We start from the raw sequence: 20,220 nt of genomic DNA, 5'->3' as shown, positions 1-20,220 counted from the left end.
ATAGAAAACAAACTATGATGTCCATCAAACAAAAAACAAAATAAGATTATGAAAGAAAAAAACCAAAAAAAACAAACTAAGATTATGGAAGAAAAAAACGTATTTAGTAGTTTATGGCACAAATTTAACAAATGTTTGTTCAATTGCTTAAATATATATTATTAAATAGTAATGTGAAAGAAAAACAAAATAAAATTATGAAAGAAAAAAAAAGAAAAAAAAACAAACTAAGATTATGGAAGAAAAAAAAACGTATTTAGTAGTTTATGGCACAAATTTAGCAAAAGTTTAGCAAAAGTTTGTTCAATTGCTTAAATCTTTTTTAGCAAAAGTTTGTTTAGAAAAACATAGTTAACAAAAACAAAAAAACATATGGGGGTCGGTGTTTATATTGCCAAATAAATAGAGAAAATAGCACTACCAAAAAAATAGAGAAAATAGAAAACAAACTATGATGTCCATCAAACAAAAAACAAAATAAGATTATGAAAGAAAAAAACCAAAAAAAACAAACTAAGATTATGGAAGAAAAAAAACGTATTTAGTAGTTTATGGCACAAATTTAACAAATGTTTGTTCAATTGCTTAAATATATATTATTAAATAGTAATGTGAAAGAAAAACAAAAATAAAATTATGAAAGAAAAAAAAACAAACTAAGATTATGGAAGAAAAAAAACGTATTTAGTAGTTTATGGCACAAATTTAGCAAAAGTTTGTTCAATTGCTTAAATCTTTTTTAGCAAAAGTTTGTTTAGAAAAACATAGTTAACAAAAACAAAAAAAACATATGGGGGTCGGTGTTTATATTGCCAAATAAATAGAGAAAATAGCACTACCAAAAAAATAGAGAAAATAGAAAACAAAATATGATGTCCATCAAACAAAAAACAAAATAAGATTATGAAAGAAAAAAAAAAACAAACTAAGATTATGGAAGAAAAAAAAATGTATTTAGTAGTTTATTGCACAAAGTTAGCAAAAGCTTGTTCAATTGCTTAAATATATATTAAATAAATGATAATAATAATGAGATGTCAATATTAAATTTAGCAAAAGTTTGTTCAATTCAATTACTTAAATATATATTAAATATTAAATAATTAAATAACAATAATAATGAGATTTCAATATGAAAATGACATAATTAACCTCAATTTTTGGCTCCAAAAAGTTGTTTAAGACAACTTAAGACCTTTTATAAATAAGATGTTATACTGGATGACTCTATTTTGGTGATGATTTAGATTTGTTTGGATCATGTATTTTGCAATATTGGATGACAATGTTACTAATTATCTCTATATACTATTTCTTTCATCTCTTTTTAACGGTTACTTTAGCATTTTTTCTCTGCTATAATTGTCATTTTAGAATATTAATATTATTATTTTTCCTACTAATATACATTTATTTATTGAATTTTATCAAATTTAATTACTCAACTAACTGCAATTAATCAGAGTGTTTTAGTAAATCTTATTTACTAAAGCTTAACCCGTAAAGCTAACCCTAAACCTAATTTTTTCCCCCCATTTTTTCATCCACTTTTCTAAACCATTGGATCTTGCGCATTTAGGCGCCATTCAATTTTAGCCATTGATCATATTATATTTATCTCTTCTATTTTCCGAAACAACTATTTCGTATTTATCTCTTCTATTTTCCGAAACAACTATTTCATATTTATCTCTAATTATAATTTTGGTCATATCCGAAATTTGTTATCAATTCACTTAAATCCGAAATTTGTTTTCCTATAGTTTTGGCCATCCGAATCCTTATTTATTAATTAACCTAACAAATTTCCCTTTCAAAAAAAAAAATTAACCTAACAAATTTCATTCGTATCCTCCTTTTTTTTTTTTGAAACAAATATTTTCTACACTTTTACGATTGCAATTTAACATAACAAATTCCATCTAAAAAAATGCATCGCACAAATTTTATTCTTATCCTCGCCTATTTTTTATGAAGCAAATATTTTGGTTATATATACGAAGCCCTAAACCTGTTTCTCTCGATAAAAATAAACCCTAAACCGTGGTAAATGTTTAATCCGTAAAGCTAACCCTAAACCTAATTTTTTCCCCCATTTTTTCATCCACTTTACTAAGAACACAAAGGTGTTGTTTGTTACTTCTTTCTTTCATACGGTATAACTATAAATACACATGACCATGGCTGTGAATGTCACCTTCATCCTTGAATTTTCTTATCCATGAAAAAGAAGAAGAAATGGTAGGTGAGAAAGCATGAGTGTGGCCTGATAAATTCTTTCTAAAGAGGACCATAGTTTTTTTTTTCTTTTGATAATAAGTGGTTTGTTGTTGTTCATGTTGTAAGATGTTGAACTGCTGACATCGTTGTTTGTGTTTTAGATGAAGATTGTCACGTGCGCCCCTTCCCATTACCTTTTTCTTTTTTGTTTCTTTAATTATAATATACACATGTGGCTTTTTCTTTTAAATTTAATTGAAAAATAATGCATGTGGCGTCCAACTCACTTAAGTGATGAGCCACGTGGGCGTTGATAGAGTCAAGATTAAGGGGACCTTAAAGTTGAAAAAAATGGGTAAACTTAGGGGGTTAAAAAGTGGTTTTTTTAACAGGGGACCAAAATTGCAACTATGATAAAGTTAGGGGCCAAAAGTGCGTTTAAGTCTTTTAAATAAGATTTGGGTAGAAGAAAATCCAAAAGAAATTTGGGATCCATTTCCAATTAATATAATCCTTCTTTTATTTTTCAAAAAAAATATATAAAATCAATTCAATCAAACTCAATTTTGGTTACCGCATAATCAAACACATGCATAGTAGCTTCTAAAATTGTTTAGTTTAAGTCGATTCTCCAACATGGGTATAATCCGTTTGTCGCCCTTTTTCATATTTATATTCATGATTTCATATTACTATGATATTTAACTATTGTTATTGTCACACTAAATATCGTATAAGAAATTTTCCCTTTCTTAACCATTAATTAAAATAATATTTAAACGAATTTAAAAACACGGTAATAAAATATAGTATATATAGACATAATTATATTTTTAATTTTTAATTTATTTACATACTTTATATTTAACTTATTACAATTTATAGTTTCTTTATCTATATCTAATGAAATTTTATGTTTATAAATAAATATGTTTAGTTCCTATAAAATCACGACATTTTTAAGTTTACTCTGGAATTTTAAACGGTTGCGTGACTATTCATTTGTTTGCTAACAAATCTGTTTGCTGGTATTCTCCTAATATAATTTTTGGTATACTTTTTTAATTTTATAATTGAAACTATGGTTCCCTTACTAAATTAGTTACTAATCAATCAATGTATGGTAACTGATCTGTTCGGTGAGGAATCGATGGAGGCAACAGTGGTGAAAAGTGTTCTGATACAGTGGCGATGAGTCTTTACGGTGGAATGGAAGGTGCATGCAGGCACGTTAGCTCTACGAGACTAAAGTCAGTAGAGAAACAAATACAATTAATAACTCCGATGATGGATCTGTTGTTGAGCTTAGTGTGGATTGTGCTGCGCCAAACAATTCAAATGTTCAGATGGTAATTATTACATTAATCTTTCATGAGTCCGTAAAGGTTTAATCCGTAACACAATTGATCAAATTGTTTGCCGCCAATGTCTGCAGGATGTACTAGAGGCTGAGGACTCATGCAGCAATACATGTGTGATTGACACACCAACCACCAAAACAGGTGCTAAGAGGTCCTCTAATAGCATTGACTATGTGGCTGTTGATGATGATGAAGCTGGCCAGACGTCGGCCACAAAACCTACCAGAGTTGTTCGTGTCAAAATTGAGCACAAGGACGACAAAGATGTTTAGCTTGCTCGAATGCTAGAGCCGTTTGCTTTGTTATCGAATTCCTTCAATCTGCATAAATCAGACATTAAATAATCTGTGTTTTTTCCTTTTGTTTTTTACAGTTTGGTTTTTAATTTTCTTCAAGTTGCTGTGTCGGCTATATTTACTTAGCTAAGGAAACTTTTTCCAGTCCACCTAAATAAATTTATTCATTGCCATAAGTATTAATTCAACAATTTATTATCATTATCTTTTATTAGCGCTTCGACCTCTAAATGTACGAAATTTATTTTTAGATTTACCTCCGGAAGGTGTTAATATTTTTCTGAATGTTAGATAGTCATTCACCAAGTTGGTATGCTTGATGAAGAAAACCCAATACTGATTTGGCTTGAGTAACTAGATCCCACACATTCACATGTTAAATTAAAAGTACAGATTGATAAAACCAAGTTAGTATGCTTGCCTTTGCTTAGTATGTGTTTAAGCGAAGAAACATTTTATAATGTTTTAAACATGTATGTAACAGATCATTAAAAAATTTAAAATTTTAAGCATAATTAAATAAATTTTAATTTAGGCTTAATTGCACTTTTGCCCCCTATATTTTGCCAATTGTGCGATTTTGGTCCCCATAGTTTGAAACGAGCGATTTTGGTCCCCATCGTTTTCCCCCTTTCTGATTTTATGGTCCCCATGACATTTGGTGCTGATGTGTCTTTTTTTAATCAATTAATGAGTGCCACGTGTGTAATTCTATTATTTAAAAAATTAAAAAAATCTAAAAAACGAAAAAAATACCGAATTTTTTTTAAAAAATTGGAAAAATTAATAAAAATGAAAACAAAAATCTGGAAAATTTTAAAAATAAAAAATAAAATCTGGAAAATTCTGGAAAAATACCGAAATTTTTTAAAAAAATTGGAAAAATTAATATAAATGAAAACAAAAATCTGAAAAATTTTAAAAATAAAAAATACAATCTGGAAAATTTAAAAAATAATAATTTTTTTAAAAAAAAAATTCTGGAAAAATACCGAAATTTTTTTAAAAAAATTCGAATTTTTTTAAGGATGTTTTTAAGGGAAAATTGTATAATTATTAGTATTATTATATTTCCTAAAAAAGGTATTTAAATATTATATATTCCTTAAAAAAATATATATAATTATTTTTTAAGGGAAAAATGTATAATTATTATGTTTTTAAGGGAATTTTTTTAAGGGTGTTTTTAAGGGAAAATTGCATAATTATTAGTATTATTATATTTCCTAAAAAAGGTAATTAAATATTATTTTCATATGAATTAAAAATTATTGTATTAATTAAGAAGATTTGATGTACTTTGCCAGACACATTTATAACTAAAAAAAATAATTTTAAAATTTATTTAATGTCGAATGTATTTGATTTAAAAATTGAAAAAAATTCTGGAAAAATACCGAAATTTTAAAAAAAATTCGGTATTTTTTTCGTTTCCAGAATTTTAAAAAAATTATTTTAAATAATTTTTCCAATTTTTTTAAAAAAATTTCGGTATTTTTCCAGAATTTTTTTTTAAAAAATTATTATTTTTAAAATTTTGCAGATTTTATTTTTTATTTTTAAAATTTTCCAGATTTTTGTTTTCATTTTTATTAATTTTTCCAATTTTTTTAAAAAATTCGGTATTTTTTTTTGTTTTTTAGATTTTTTTAATTTTTTAAATAATAGAATTACACACGTGGCACTCATTAATTGATTAAAAAAAGACACATCAGCACCAAATGTCATGGGGACCATAAAATCAGAAAGGGGGAAAACTATGGGGACCAAAATCGCTCGTTTCAAACTATGGGGACCAAAATCACACAATTGGCAAAATATAGGGGGCAAAAGTGCAATTAAGCCTTTAATTTAATAGGGACTAAACTACGTGCTGAAATTTTTTATAGAAACCAAAATCTATCAAAAAAATTTACGAGGACTAAAAACTAAATTTGATATATTTATAGGGACTAAAAACTTTATTAATTATTCGTTTTATTATGTATCAAATTATTCCGGCCCGTGAGACCCGTGCGTTGCACGGGTCGGCGTTCTAGTTATAGTAATAATTTTACCATTAAAATTAACACAACTAATCATTTTCTTACAAACTGTACACAACCTTAAAACGACTATTAAAATAAGATGGAAGGAGTACTTACTTAAGTATATTATTGCCATAACCTTTTTGACAGTGTCACATAAACAGATTGTATTAACCAAGCAAACTAATGGAAGGGCTAATTAACAATTTCATAAGTATTTTTGCCTCTTCTATAATTTGAAGAAGGTATTTGTAAGCATTTACAATTTTTTTTTTTTTTGGCTATTTATTTATTTAATAAACTTAAAACAAACCCCCTTAAGAAATAAATCAATTTTTTCAGAAGGATTAAGAAATAAATTTATGTTCATTCGTTTTTGTTGCAGTGCATAAAAATTATGAATTCCTCCTTCAAAAAAAAAAAAAATTATGAATTCCAGATGTTAAACTCACGTCTTGCATATTGGACTACTCGACCAAGAACACTCTCTCACTCTCTTCCGCTTTTTCCTTCTTCTACTTCCAGGTTAGATAGTTAGTTACTACCTCATTGCATTTCGAATCTGTTACATTTTCAATAACATAGAATATCCCTAATTTAATCTTTAAGATTTGTCTCATACTTCGATTCATTTAATTTACCACACAAACCTTATTATAGGACAAGGTTTAGTGCAAAGTGCTTGAAAGTGGAAATGAGTGAAGAAAATAATTTGCTTTCCAAGGATAGAAAGCGTGCTAATTTTCGATTATGCAGTTTATCAAAGTATGTAATAGTTATATTATCTTTGAATTTGACAACAATGTTATTTATTAATTTTTTTTTTATAGTTTATGATTTATGAATTACTCTGTAATTTTATTTAGTTATACATCTGAAATACTGGAGATACAAGCTGATGCTCCAAGTTTGCATATTCTCTTTGTTCCTGGAAACCCAGGTATGGCTTTGATTTGTTTCTCCGTGCAATTATATTTATTTAGCTATGTGGTTATCAAATCAAGATTCCAAGACTTACTATTGAAATTGTGAATCGAATCTTATTATGAATAGTGAGATACATTACTACTAAAAGTATGACATTTGTAAGTAAAATAAAATTACATAAACAAAATTATAAGCTCATACACCATATATGTACCTAAAAATAATTCAATGTTCAAGTCATAAATTAAACGACAAAAGAAAAGTGGTTGGTTACACTATGTTTAGGCGGTGATTCATTAGAATGAATCGAGATTCATCGTAATGAATAGGAATTCAAAATGAGATTTGTATTCAATTAAAATAGATATACATTAAAGATTCGTATTGATTGGGTTTAGTTTTGTATCAAATCGAAATACAACTCACATGTATCGTAGATACTGATAACCAATGTGACATTTGGTGTCTTTGGTTACTGCAGGTGTTATTTTATTCTACAAGGACTTTGTGGAGTTTCTATATGAACTTCTTGGGGGAACGGCATCTGTCACAGGCAAGTAATGGTTGTTCTTTTTTTATTGTTACTTATAATGTTGAACTCTGATCAACTAGTATATGCTTACTATTCGTGTTTATCTGTCACTTATCAGCTATTGGCAACGTCTCCCACTCAAGAAAGGTACATGCATTTTGTTTTGTTTCATATGTCAGTGGCATTCGTGTGTTTCTTATACAGTGTTTTGTTGCTAGGATTGGGAGCATGGACGGTTGTTCTCTTTACAAGACCAAATTGATCATAAGGTATGCCCAATATTTTGATCTTCACATATCATTAGCTGTTAAGTGTAGGTAGTTTGACAAATGAGTTTGAATGTTCATTTACTAGTTGGCAACATCATATGTACATTGGGAGCATGTGTATTGTGTACTAAAATTGAATAATTTAGTAACCAGAAGAGTTTAATTAGAAATCATCCATTTTTTGTACGTCTATGTAAATTTATTGATTTTTGAGTGGATGGTATGGAAACAGTGGCAGAATTTAGTTTTACTTGATGTATTGATGGATGGTAAGAATTATCATTCTGTAATTGTTTCTTGTAATTACAATGCAATATAACATTCCTGTATTTGTTTTCTGGTTTAACGGGGATACTTTTATGCTTACCATTTTTCTCCATTCTTGATTCAGATAAATGTACCTTAATATTGTATTGATCTGTAACAGTAGTCTTCACTTCTGTGCTTTTGTAGATTGATTTTATCAAAGAGGAACTGCAAAATGTCGAGATTCCTATAATACTGGTGGGTTCTTTTACATCAACACCTCCAATAGTTTTCTCCAGTGTCATTCTGATTTGCAGAGTTGTATGATCTATAAAACCAATTTGCTGCAAACTGATTAATCTCCTTTCCCCTTTGAGGATAAGGAATGAAGGATGTATCTAGAAATACCGAATTCAAAACTTACTTGCATGTGTCAGCTAACATCCGTTTATTTGTTAAAAGAGAACAGTGTTGGATAAAATGGACCAAACAAATGTGGTTCTTAGCTAAACTATTTGAAAGCAATTGTCATAATGTCATCTGTGTTTTCCCAACATAAATATCTATTGGATTAAGAAACCAGCAACTTTTTAACAAGAGGGTTTAATTATATTCTTCAAGTAAGGGTTTAATTATATTCTTCAAGTAAAACTTGTTTTATGACTTTTATCCAAAAAATGTTCTGCATACAGAAAAGTTTTATAACTTTTATTCAAATGAAGTTTTGATAACTAATTTAGAGTTTTCTTACCAGGTTGGGCACTCTATTGGTTCATACATATCTATTGAAATGTTCAAGAAGAATCTAGGGAAGGTGACTGGATTTCTGCATATTTCATTAACCACGAACACATCATTCCACCTGTCCATAATTTCTGATCTTATTGAATTGTTTGCTTGCGTTTTTCCTGGGATCTGCAGGTGAAATACTATGTTGGACTTTATCCATTTTTGACATTAAACCCACACTCAACAACACAGTTAATTATTGCAAAAATTGCACAGTAAGTGTGGCATTTCCTCTTCAAAGTCACTCCTCAAAGTCAAACCCCTTTGATATTGCCTTTTTTGTCAGATATGACATGAACTAGTAGTGATATTACAAGCTTAGATATAACATTTTTGACATGGTTCACACTCTCTTTCTTGCCTCATGAGTCATGAGATTCAATTTACACATAAAACAATTTTTATAGTTTAATCTGACTAATGGTTAATGGGATTTCAGATCCCAAATTCTAGCTGCTGCTCTTAGCTACCTGACAGCATCATTAGGATTGTTACCGGCCAAGGCTTTGAGGTTTATTGTCAGAAAATCTCTTGGGAAGTCATGGTCTGCCAATGCAGTTGAGGCTGCATGCTCTCACTTGTCACAGGTTAGCTTTACTCCTGAATGAAGAAGGGCTTCAATGTTAGATCACATAAAACATGTAAATTACTCTATATTTCAAAACTTTGGTTGTTTAAAGTATTTGCACATAGATTAACAAATTACTTAATCGATGTGTACCAATACCAAAATACCCCTTTTCAAATCGTTAAATGTTTTACAAATACCTAATTATCTCAAATAATCTTGCAAAAAGCAAATGATGTTAATCATATTTAGTGGTATATTTGGAAGGAGAAAGTCAAATATGTCTTGAATTTCTAAAAAACACAAAGTTTTGTAACAAAACTAAAATGCTAAGACAGCCAAAGTTTTGGAATAGAGGGGAGTTGTGGTTTACCCTTTTTTAGTATTTTGATCCCTTTTCTTATATAGTTATATTTGCATCTTTTTTTATGATGATTTTCTGTAACATTGTTAACTTAACAGTACCATACCATGCGGAACGTCCTCTATATGGCCATGTCTGAATTCAAAAAGGTAAATTGCTTCCACCCTATGAATGTCTCGTTTATATTTACCATTTAGCATTTTTTTTTTCTTCATAATCCTTGTTTGAAACAAAGCATCATAACATTGTTTGACCCATGCAATTAATCTCACTGTGGGAAAATTTTATTTGGTGTTGTATGACATTGTTTTGTAATCCCTTAGTTCCACAATGAGTAACCCATTTGACTATTTCACACTCATTGATAAAAATGTATAAATGTAGGAGACATAATAATACTTTTACTAATTTACCCTTATCAATATTGATGTATTCAGCCTTCTTGTATTCTGGAAGATCAAGCGTACAAATCTTTTTTTGAAGTTTGAACACAAATTTAGTAGTGCTTATATTTGACAATGTTAACTGCATTGATAGTCATGTCATGTGCTTACTTTGTTAGTTAGCGGAGACACCAGATTGGACATTTTTAAGAGAAAGGAAGGGTCAATGTGCATTTTTATTTGGTGTTGATGATCACTGGGGCCCACTTCATTTGCTTGAAGAGGTATGTTATAATTTATTTTGGTCACTGTAATTATCATCTGGACAGCTTTTGCATCTTCTCAAGGAAGATTTGTGCCTCAAGCATAGTCCGGGACCTCGAGTGGCTCCTTCTGAGTGTTTGTGTGTGTAGGATTACATGCTTGAGTTTGTATCATAGTCTTTGGTGATCATTTATGGTCCCAAAAAGGTGCAACAAAATGATTAAAGTTGAGTGTCCTTTTTGTCATTGAAGAAATATTTTTTGTATAAAAAATTGCAGAAATTTTCTCCCTAAATATTAAAAGTAAAAAAAGCAAGAACCTTTGTTTCAACTTGAAGCAAGAAGAACCTTATCTTTGGTTTTTAAGAATAACTTTATAGCTATAGTTTTTGTTTACAATATGTAAGCTTACAGCTGTCCATACCATTAAGCTGAAGGTTTGGTTTGTGCTGAGATCTTTACCAGAACTATGATCTGATGATTCTGATCTTCCCCATTCCTCTTATTTCCCTACTATAAGCTGTGGACCTTCAACTATACACAACGAGAGTCTAATTAAATTTCTCCATTTTCAGTTTAGTCATTAATATTAAAATATATAAAATAACAGATGCATGTAAAGGTGCAATACACATGGTACTACAGAATATACATTGACGATGCCTGAAGCACTTTCTTTTTACCCATTCTCTTTGTTGTTTCAAAGAAATGGACGTATGTAGTTTGGAAAAACCAATGAACCGCTGTTTCGCATAAATGATACTGCCCTAGTCCCCCAGCTGCCCAAAGTTGGATATTAGAGGGTGTTCCAGGGTTACTCTACATCACCTTTCATGTTTTCTGAGTGAATTAGGCTGCTGGTTAGAGTAAAAACTTTCTAGTAAAATATTCATACTTTCAGGAAGAGAAATGCAAATCATCATGTTCCTGATTTTATTTTAAAATTTTGCAGTGATAAATGCCGTGTTAACATTAAATTATGGGAAAAGAGTGGGTAAATAATTTTTTGTAATAAAGATAAGCATTGATTGAAATTCTTGCCATGATTGCAGTACTTCTGTTTCTTTCATAAGCTTCCATAGTAATTTATGTTTGTTTTCAAGTCTTATTCGTTGTTTTTGAAGTATTGAATTATTATCACCACATAACTTATAGTTTATTCTGGTCACAGATATCAAACCAGGTTCCGGGTATTGCTTTATCCGTTGAACGAGAAAACCACACCCATGGTTTCTGTTGCACTGAGGCTGGTTCACTTTGGGTGGCTCAGCATGTGGCAAACTTAATTAAGAATCAGATGGCATGTACAAACTAACGAGGTCCGACTCTTTGGCTATTGACTTGTATAATGTGAGCTTCCAAGTTAAAAGGATTGAATATTTGATAAATTTCATAATGATAGCTCAGAAAAGCTTACTTGAATTTCTTCATCAATGCTACTAGTGCATTTGTTTTCTTCATGCTTATCATCACGAAGAGTGTTCAATGACTTTATAGCTCTCATCTCCTAATGTAGTAGTAAAAATCAGAATTTGACTACTTAAGAAAATGATGGATTTTGGAGGGTGAAATGTACAAGTACATTGTTGATTGAAAAACCAACAGGGTAGAATATTATAATTTCATAATTTGTTATACTACATTACATTTATACAACAATCAAAGCTATTAGGGTTTTTGAAATGAAGAGAATGTTTGAGAAAAGTGAATGAAGTAATTATGTGGTTTTATTTGAATAAGAAAAAGGCTTAATTGCAGTTTTAGCCCCCTAACTTTTCCAAAGTTGCGATTTTGGCCCCCTAAGAAAAAAAACTACAAAACCGCCCCCTAAGTTTTGCAACTGTGGCAGTTTTGGCCCCCAGGGCCAATTTTGACTCGGTCTACGCTGACGTGGCACCCTAAGTGAGGTGCCACGTGTCATTTTTATTATTATTTTTTCTGCCTTGGGGGGCCAAAACTGCTACAGTTGCAAAACTTAGGGGGCGGTTTTGTAGTTTTTTTTCTTAGGGGGCCAAAATCGCAACTTTGGGAAAGTTAGGGGGTAAAACTGCAATTAAGCCTAAGAAAAACCAATCCAGATGAATACCGAATCAATATTTAGGGGGCGTTTGGAAGAGTGTATATATACTTATCCTGTGACTTATAAGTACTTTGTAAGTGTTTAAAAGAACTTCTACAGATAGCTAAAGATATGGCTATAGGTTGTTTCCAGTTTATTTTCCTAAGCTCCTTAGTTAACTTATAGAAATAACTTATACAAAATCTATGTAGAGGCTACCCTCATTTCCTAAACTCTTATAGAAGTGCTTATTGAAAAACGCTGAATTAAGTTGTTTACTCAAACACCTCTTTATAGAGATACAAGTAGTTTGCTTAATGCTCTAATTAATTGAATTCCAACAGGACTGTAACAGCTAATAGAGTTAGCTAGAAGGCTTGGTACCTAGGAGTGTGCTCCTCTCTAGGTCTCAGGTTCGAATTTCCTAGGTGGCAACGATTCCTGTGTTGGGATTCAATTGAGCCCTTCGCTTGTGGACGGTGGGATTGGTCCCCCCGGAGTAGTCGGTCCTTGGACTGGATACCGAGTTTCCAAAAAAAAGTTAGGTAGATCTACTAACTACTCAAACATGAGCAACTATACAAACGCGACACACACTATCAGATGCCAACTGCATTCTATGAAATTGTAGCTCCCTGTCGTAAAAAGTGAAAACCACCTTAGTTGTAAAAGAGTGGGGTAAATACTTTTGTAGTAAATACAACTAGCCATGATCATTGTGTTTCTGTTTCTTTGATAAGCTCCCCTAGTAATTTCTTTTTGTTCTTAAGTTTTTTTTTTTCCTCATTTAGTATGACATAGAATGATTATTGTGGCATAATATATAGTTTATTCTTGCCAGAGATTTCAAAGCAGGTTCCAAGTAGCAGGTATTGCCATATTGCAGGAGAAAACTACACATGTGGTTTCCATTGCACTGAGGCTGGTTCTTTATGGGTGGCTCAACATGTGGCAAACATTATCAAGGATCCGACAGCATGTACAAACCAATAAGGTCTGATTCTTTTGCTATTATTGGCCAATGTTATGTGAGTTTTAAGTTAATCACAAAAGATTGATAAATTTGAAACATTTATAGCTTAAAAATGAGTTACATTTCTTTATCGGTGTCAAGAGTGCATTTGTTTCTCACAATTTTAATATTTTATCATGGCCAACTTTATTCTACTGTGACAATGTTGGTGTCGTCTCCCAGTAGTAAATCACATAATTTGAGTAAATCACATAATTCAGTATGTGTCGGTGTCGGACACAACACATGTCCGACACCGGGACATATTTAATCCGAGGAGTGTCCGTGCTTTATAGTCTCCCAATAGTAAATTTAGAGTGAAATCAATTGAAAAACCAACTGGATAAATTTAAACTTCAAAGTCTGTAGGCTGAGCACCACGCACTTGTAGAATTTACCATTCTTTGACAAGTGTTACTGCGGGTAAGTTTTTGGTGGCAAACACCACAATAAACTCACACAAAGTGGAAGATCCCGAGTTTGAATCCGAGACACCATGGAAGATATCCAACCTAACAATGTCGATTGTGCTAGGCCTTACAGATTTTGTAGTATCATCTTTACTTTACAATTTATGCTCATTGTAATATTTTGATAACAAAATACTAACTTGATTCCTTCAAAAAAAATACTAACTTGATAAAAGTATTAATTAAAATAATGACCTAAAATAATTAATGCCATCAATGACAGGTAACCAAAATTGGTGATGAAGATAAGCAAAATCACGAGTGTCTTTCAGAAAGCTTAATCTAAATTAGCTTGTACCCCGTGACTACATGTGATTGTTCAAACAAAATGTTTTTTTTAATTACCTTAATTTTTCTTTATATGAGTAAACAGGATTCCTTTCTAAATACATGCATGCACGCATAGGCAACAATAGTGTGTGACAAACTAAGGTGCTTTTTTCTTTTAATAACATTAGTAACAATCAATTCATTGTCGGCTGTTCATGATGAGAGTAACTTACTTTGCTTTCTTTAATTGATCACAAATTTTCATCAGTTGGATCTTTGAGAAATAAGTCTCCAATTGTGTCAAATTGGGCACGTGAAATGTATGGCTGCCACTTATAACATTGAAATCGGAATATTTTGGAAAACTCGTTTGTTGCTGCTTACAAGCAACGAAACAACGGCAACATGATCACCAAAAAAAGGATTAATCACATTATGTACACCGTTATAAAAAGAGCAATGTTATATCTCTAGAAAAATAACATCAAGAATTCTTCAAGAATAAAGAGTAGCCAACCACAATGCACTATTTGCCACAATTCAAGGAGGTGTGGCTGGAAAATAGGAAGTGGACAAATAAATCATCCAATTAAAATTTGTCAACTGTGTCTTGAAAAATTCTTGAAGCTATTTTTCTTGAAAAGTAGCATTTTCCTTATAAAAATGATATTTTTTTTGTATTCATAAATAAATGATTTTTTTTTTTTTAATGATACCCTTCTCATTTACGTCAAGAAAAGACTCCTCAAATGATCCTATTCAAGTTCAACGACTTCATATTAATGACGTTTTACTATGCACACATAGAACTGAGTATGGAGCTGAGATACTTCTCATTTTTCAAAAGAAATGAAGAGCACTTGTACACACATAAAATCATATTGGAACTCCATTTTTTAGAAATAGAATGGATCTATACTGCAAAGTATACCATGAATGAATTGTACAACTTTCTCCTTAACTGTAATATAACCTCTAATACGAAGCATTGATATATTTTAGGATTGAAGTATATCATTTCATTCATGATATTTATTTACATGCAATAATTTCTATTAGAAATTACACACAGGACATAATTGTATTAATCCTCAAATGAAAGTCTAACATTTAAAAGGAAAACCAACTCAATAGATATTTTATATATTTAAATGAATAATTTTGGTTTTCCTCTTGTATCTAATGTTTCATTCCTCTGTATTTTTACAGGCTCTATCATGGCCACAATATACAGAACTGCAGTGCGATTATCAGATTTGTTTTTCTTTCTCCTATCTTTGAAAGAGATCGAATTAAATAACAAATATCTAAAAAATATAAAACAAAACGGATATTCCTATCCGTACAAATTTTAAATATTGTGAAGAAAAAAAAATGCCTAAAAATTTATATTGCTCTGCTGTCATATCAGCTGTACTTGTCATTAAAGACAAGATCTTCCAAATCTCATATTTAAATTCATAGTTAAGTAGGCATTTTTTTATTTAGGGGAAGTAGGCATATTTATTATTTTCAAAATCAAAACCTATCACGTTAGCAAGACAATTAAATGACCACCTTGTGAATATTCAATTCATACCATGCGCAAATGCCTCTGATTCTCAATGCATGCCATCAAATGGCCAAATCTTTTAGCTACATCTATCAACTTGGAGTATTTTATTTCAAAGGAAAAACGAAGTGGCCATATTTTTGTCCTTAAACGAGTGAGATACCGTTATTATAATCTATGAATGTATCACAATAAAAAATGCATGTCAAGTGTCTCTTTTATTAATAATTTTATGTATCAACTTTGTTAATTAAAAACATATTTGAAGGCTAGAATAACTTATAAAAAGCACAATTTTGTAATAATTAACAAACCACGCCTTTAAATATAGGAAAATGCTTGTTGGCACGATGGCCAACAAGCACGACACACACACACGGCGTTTTAGATCACAAATATTTACATTTTTTCTCCATTTATTATTTAATTTCTATCTCTATGTATTCTTTGCCATCACTATAATTTCCGTCGAATTTCTGGGGGCAATAGTGGCATGCTATATAGCATTTTCCTTAAATATATTACTATAACACATTTAAGGACTAAAATGATGGTTTCCTTTAAAAAAAATCTATGGTCCAGATCACTTTGCTGTCCACAAAGTTAACCAAGCAAATGAAAAGAAAGCATCCTTTATTAGTTCACGTGCAACACTAACATTTAAGACCTCCTTACGGTCCTCATCACAAACTCATCTCCATAAATAAATAGCCACTTTCTAAAGCAACACTATACCCTTTGACTTAGGCAACCTTCTTCCATTCCTTTTATCTCTTTTCATATTCTAATTCCCAAACAGTCACATAAAACAGAAAAACATAGCAATGTCTGGTTCAAGAAAGAAGCTTCTTCTGAACACTGTGTCGGTGAAACTAGGTTGTGGAAGCTGCAGAAGGCTAAAACTGAGTAACATATTCAGCCCAAAACCAAAATCCAAGAACCCCACTTACCAAAAACACAAACTTTACAATAACCAGTACTCTTCATCTGGTCCTTGGACTGAAGACAAATATGACAGTACAAGCACCCCAAACACTACAACCACAAACACTGCCACCACATTTTCACCATACTATTCCTCAAATTTTTCTGATTCAGATGCTTATGCAAAGGACCAAAGGAGAGTAGGTGGTTTAGGAAGAGCTGGAGGAGAAGGTGTGGCGGTGGAGAAAGATTCTGAAGATCCTTATCTTGATTTCAGGCATTCCATGCTTCAAATGATATTGGAGAATGAAATATACTCTAAAGATGACCTTAGAGAGCTTTTGAACTGTTTTCTTCAGCTGAATGCACCTTATCATCATGGTGTTATTGTTAGAGCTTTTACTGAGATTTGGAATGGAGTTTCAACTATGAGGCCTAGTTCACCCAGTTTGCATACATCTCGTACCCGTACCCGTACCCGTAAGCCACGTCAACATTAACTATAAAGTGTGTATTTGGTATTAGGGTGGGTTTGACAAATTCCTGATAGCACCGTGATTTTGTAGAAGCTACAAAATGTAGCTTTTGTAAAATCACGGTGGCTGCCAAACTCACTCTGATACCAAACAAGCTTTAAGTTCTCTAGTGCAAGGTCTTTTGTTAACCAAGTAGTTGTGTAAAAAGCTGCACTATGTACTATGTATTAGGTTGAATGTAGTCCAGCTATATCATATTAGGAGCTATGCTAATTAATGAAGTTGCTAACGTTGTATTGTGCTGAACATTTTGGTGATTATCATCCAAGTGTTAAAAATGGTACTTTTGTTTGTACTTGTTGGAAATTAAGATTTTAAGTTGCATTTGCTATCATGTAATGATGCTTAATTGTTTTTAGAATTAGAACTATCAAGGATTTCTCTTCATATTTCGGTTAAATGTTGTGAGTTTCCTTATCATTGCTCTAAACCGCAGTTTGCAATTGTAACCACAATATAAAAGGTTTAAAGATCTCCATCCGCAATAACATTGCAACACTACTATATCTGCAGTATCAAAATTTGTAGCGTAACCACAATTTAAAATCAGACTCCTTAAACTTATCTCCTAAGCCATGATTGTTTGCAGATTTTTAAATTGAAGTCTGTAATTGCAATTGCAGCTGCAATGTAAAGGATTTGAGGTCTCCACAACGGCATTGCAACCGTAATATTAATCACATAATACTCTTAATTTTAAAACCCTGTTTGCGTCTTTGCTTGACCATTCATGATAAAATTTCCAAAACTCAAGCACCAAATGGTCCTTTTGAGTGTTTAGAACGACCACATCACTAATGTTTTTGTCACTTTCATGCTGTGGTTGTAGAAACATGAAAAAAACCTTTGATGATGCGACAACAATTGTTAAATTTGTTAGTACTCCCTCCGTCCCGGTTTAATTGACCTACTTTGGTTTTTCACACAGATTAAGAAAAGTGTATAAATAAAGGGGAAAGTGGAATATATTGTATTGGGAATGATAAAAGTAGTATTATTTAGTGTTATATTGTATTGGAAATGATGAAAGTTGTATTGAAAATTGAAATGAGTCAGTTATTTTGGGACACTTTTTTTTAGAAAATAGGTCAGTTATTCCGGGACGGAGGGAGTATTAGCTAGTCCGTTAGAAATTAATTAGAAGTTAGTTACTAAATTAGTTGATATATTTGAGCTCTATATATAAATAGGACTAGTATTATGTATAAGATTTGCTACTTTTATCAATCAAAATTATTTCTTGAGCTTTTATCTCATGATGAGTATTTTTATGCTCCTTTTCTCTATTATGCGCATGCATATATGATCTATAATCCTATCATTCCATCCCATGATTCTTCACAACAATCATGGAATTTGATATTCCTTGAGTGCAAAGTGGAATTCTTCTTCTTTGTCTCATTCTTTTTGTTTACTTACAGCTACGAAGCTGAGTTGAATTTCCCTAGAAATCATAAAATGACAAGTTATAGTAGAGTAATTAAGAATTGATTAATGTGATAATTTCCTATTTTCATGGACCATGTTGTGTTTGTATACACAATACACAATGGATTAGGACCCGTATCCATGTATGTAACTGTGTCTGATTCCTTGAGCTGAGTTGAGTTTTGGCGTGTAGGGTTTTGGTCAAAGTAAATGCTTAGTTTTAAGTGGAGTATGGTATTGGTATGGTACTGCTAATACGGATGGTGGTGGGAAAATATAGACATCGGGATTTGAATTTTATAATATAAGAAGAATGGTCTGATGGACTAGGGACAGATGGTTTAATGCCCTTTCAATGAGATGAGAATAGAAACTTTAGGGTCTGACATCACTGCATTTTCCAATGGAAGATATTTAAGGTCTTTTCTGTGTTTTCAGTAATATACTTACTTGCCAAGTTGGCATAATACTTGCCACTTGCCACTTGCATTTCTCTCTCAATCTATGTGTGATTTAATTCTAGGGTTAAATAAGTAAAGGGTCATGTTAACCAGTGCCCTCGGGGCACTAGTTAAGAAAACCATAAAGAGAAAGTTTTTAATTAAAAAAGACACTTTAATCCCCCTAAAATATTCTTGAGGCTTTTGATCCCTCTAAAAATTTTCATTTATGAAATTAATCCATGCCCTAGTGTAATACTCAATGTAGAGCAGAGACTAATTTCATAAATGAAAAATTTTAGAGGGACCAAAAGTCTCAAGAATATTTTAGGGGGACTAAAATCAAATGTTGGTATATTTAGAGGGACTATTTACTTATTTAACCCTTAATTCTATATCTCATATTTTCACTTGTTTATGGAATTCTTCTCTTTTTACTAGTTTTTTTATCTCCTAATATTTTAAAACCCAAAATGGTGAAGTAGAAAGTTTTTGTGTTGATGTGGCATGAAACATAATCAGCCGGTTTGATATGAAGTCAATAAAAACTCAACAAATCACCACATTTGGTTAAAACTTCTGAGCAACCAATCATAGAAGATAGATTTTAAAAAGGAGGGACTAATTCCGTGATCGAGAGATAATAGGAGATTAAAGTTGCAGTTAAACTTTTTATGAACACAAATTTAGATGACGTAAGTCTTGAGGGATCATAAGGATCAAGAAAAATCTAAGACTTTGACAGTACTTATATAGATTCTTTTATATTAATCTTCAGGTTCTTTGTAAGATTTGAGCTTAATCTTTACCAACTTAACAACCTACATTTACTGTTTTTTGTAAGATTGCTTCAATTAAAGTATGTGTCCCAGTAGTATCAGTTTTCACTTCTCATTACTACTGTGACAGTGCATGCGTCCAATTCAACTTCGTATATTAACTTAAGCATTGATAATATATCTGCAGGAAGCTTTAATTGTGTATTTAAACTACACAAGGGGGTAGAGTGTGTAATAGATGATAAAGGTCAGGGAGCATTTAAATCATGACAGCAAAGACTTCAATTTTCTTTGTTAATTAACAATGATATTAGATTAGCTGAGTAATTTTTAATAACAATAAACAATCCACATAGATCTTTTAATGTGTTTTTTTAATTAGATTCATGATCATTAGAAGGATTGAAATATATGGTGTGTTTCCAGTTCCAACCAAAGAAGAGCATCACTCTTCTTACCAGAGAAACACTTCTATTCATAAGCTTTCATATTACCAACAAACTGA

At 31.1% G+C, this 20,220-nt stretch overlaps 1 protein-coding gene and 1 pseudogene across 5 annotated transcripts; both read left to right on the top strand.

Moving 5' to 3' along the window:
- Positions 1-6,049: 6,049 nt before the first annotated feature.
- LOC146910822 (alpha/beta-Hydrolases superfamily protein) lies at positions 6,050-17,402 on the top strand. Of its 4 annotated transcripts, none has more exons than XM_085725676.1 (15): positions 6,050-6,149; positions 6,290-6,429; positions 6,565-6,669; positions 6,771-6,844; positions 7,313-7,384; positions 7,482-7,510; positions 7,582-7,632; positions 8,086-8,136; positions 8,633-8,692; positions 8,800-8,882; positions 9,107-9,254; positions 9,698-9,748; positions 10,162-10,266; positions 11,417-11,564; positions 13,146-13,417. In XM_085725676.1, exons 2-14 carry the CDS (start codon positions 6,302-6,304, stop codon positions 11,558-11,560), a joined length of 1,101 nt encoding a protein of 366 aa, XP_085581802.1. In that variant the 5' UTR covers positions 6,050-6,149; positions 6,290-6,301; the 3' UTR covers positions 11,561-11,564; positions 13,146-13,417. The 4 variants fall into 4 exon arrangements, 2 of the variants coding, with proteins under 2 accessions (XP_085581802.1, XP_085581801.1); XR_015018614.1 differs by lacking the exon at positions 6,050-6,149 and adding an exon at positions 15,266-17,402 and having other exon boundaries at positions 6,229-6,429; positions 13,146-13,298; XR_015018615.1 differs by lacking the exon at positions 6,050-6,149 and adding an exon at positions 15,266-17,402 and having other exon boundaries at positions 6,229-6,429; positions 11,417-11,595; positions 13,146-13,298.
- LOC146910823 (transcription repressor OFP6 pseudogene) lies at positions 16,433-17,402 on the top strand (annotated as a pseudogene). Its single transcript, XR_015018616.1, has one exon. The product of XR_015018616.1 is annotated as a transcription repressor OFP6 pseudogene (transcript).
- Positions 17,403-20,220: the final 2,818 nt, after the last annotated feature.

This window comes from Medicago sativa, chromosome 7 (genome assembly GCF_051527215.1).
Source record: "Medicago sativa cultivar Bolivia chromosome 7, Bolivia_mono, whole genome shotgun sequence".
Classification (NCBI taxonomy): domain Eukaryota; kingdom Viridiplantae; phylum Streptophyta; class Magnoliopsida; order Fabales; family Fabaceae; genus Medicago; species Medicago sativa.
The sequence above is the reverse complement of the archived record's forward strand: the minus strand, read 5'-3'. Positions and strand labels throughout refer to the sequence as shown.

What these genes read in the sequence shown, in the direction of transcription:
- LOC146910822 (XM_085725676.1), top strand. Translation starts at nt 6,302, where the DNA reads ATGAATTCCTCCTTCAAAAAAAAAAAAAATTATGAATTCCAGATGTTA. An exon ending in CGATTATGCAGTTTATCAAA is followed by an intron (nt 6,670 to 6,770) that starts GTATGTAATAGT and finishes AATTTTATTTAG; the next exon opens with TTATACATCTGAAATACTGG. An exon ending in TCGAGATTCCTATAATACTG is followed by an intron (nt 8,137 to 8,632) that starts GTGGGTTCTTTT and finishes TTTTCTTACCAG; the next exon opens with GTTGGGCACTCTATTGGTTC.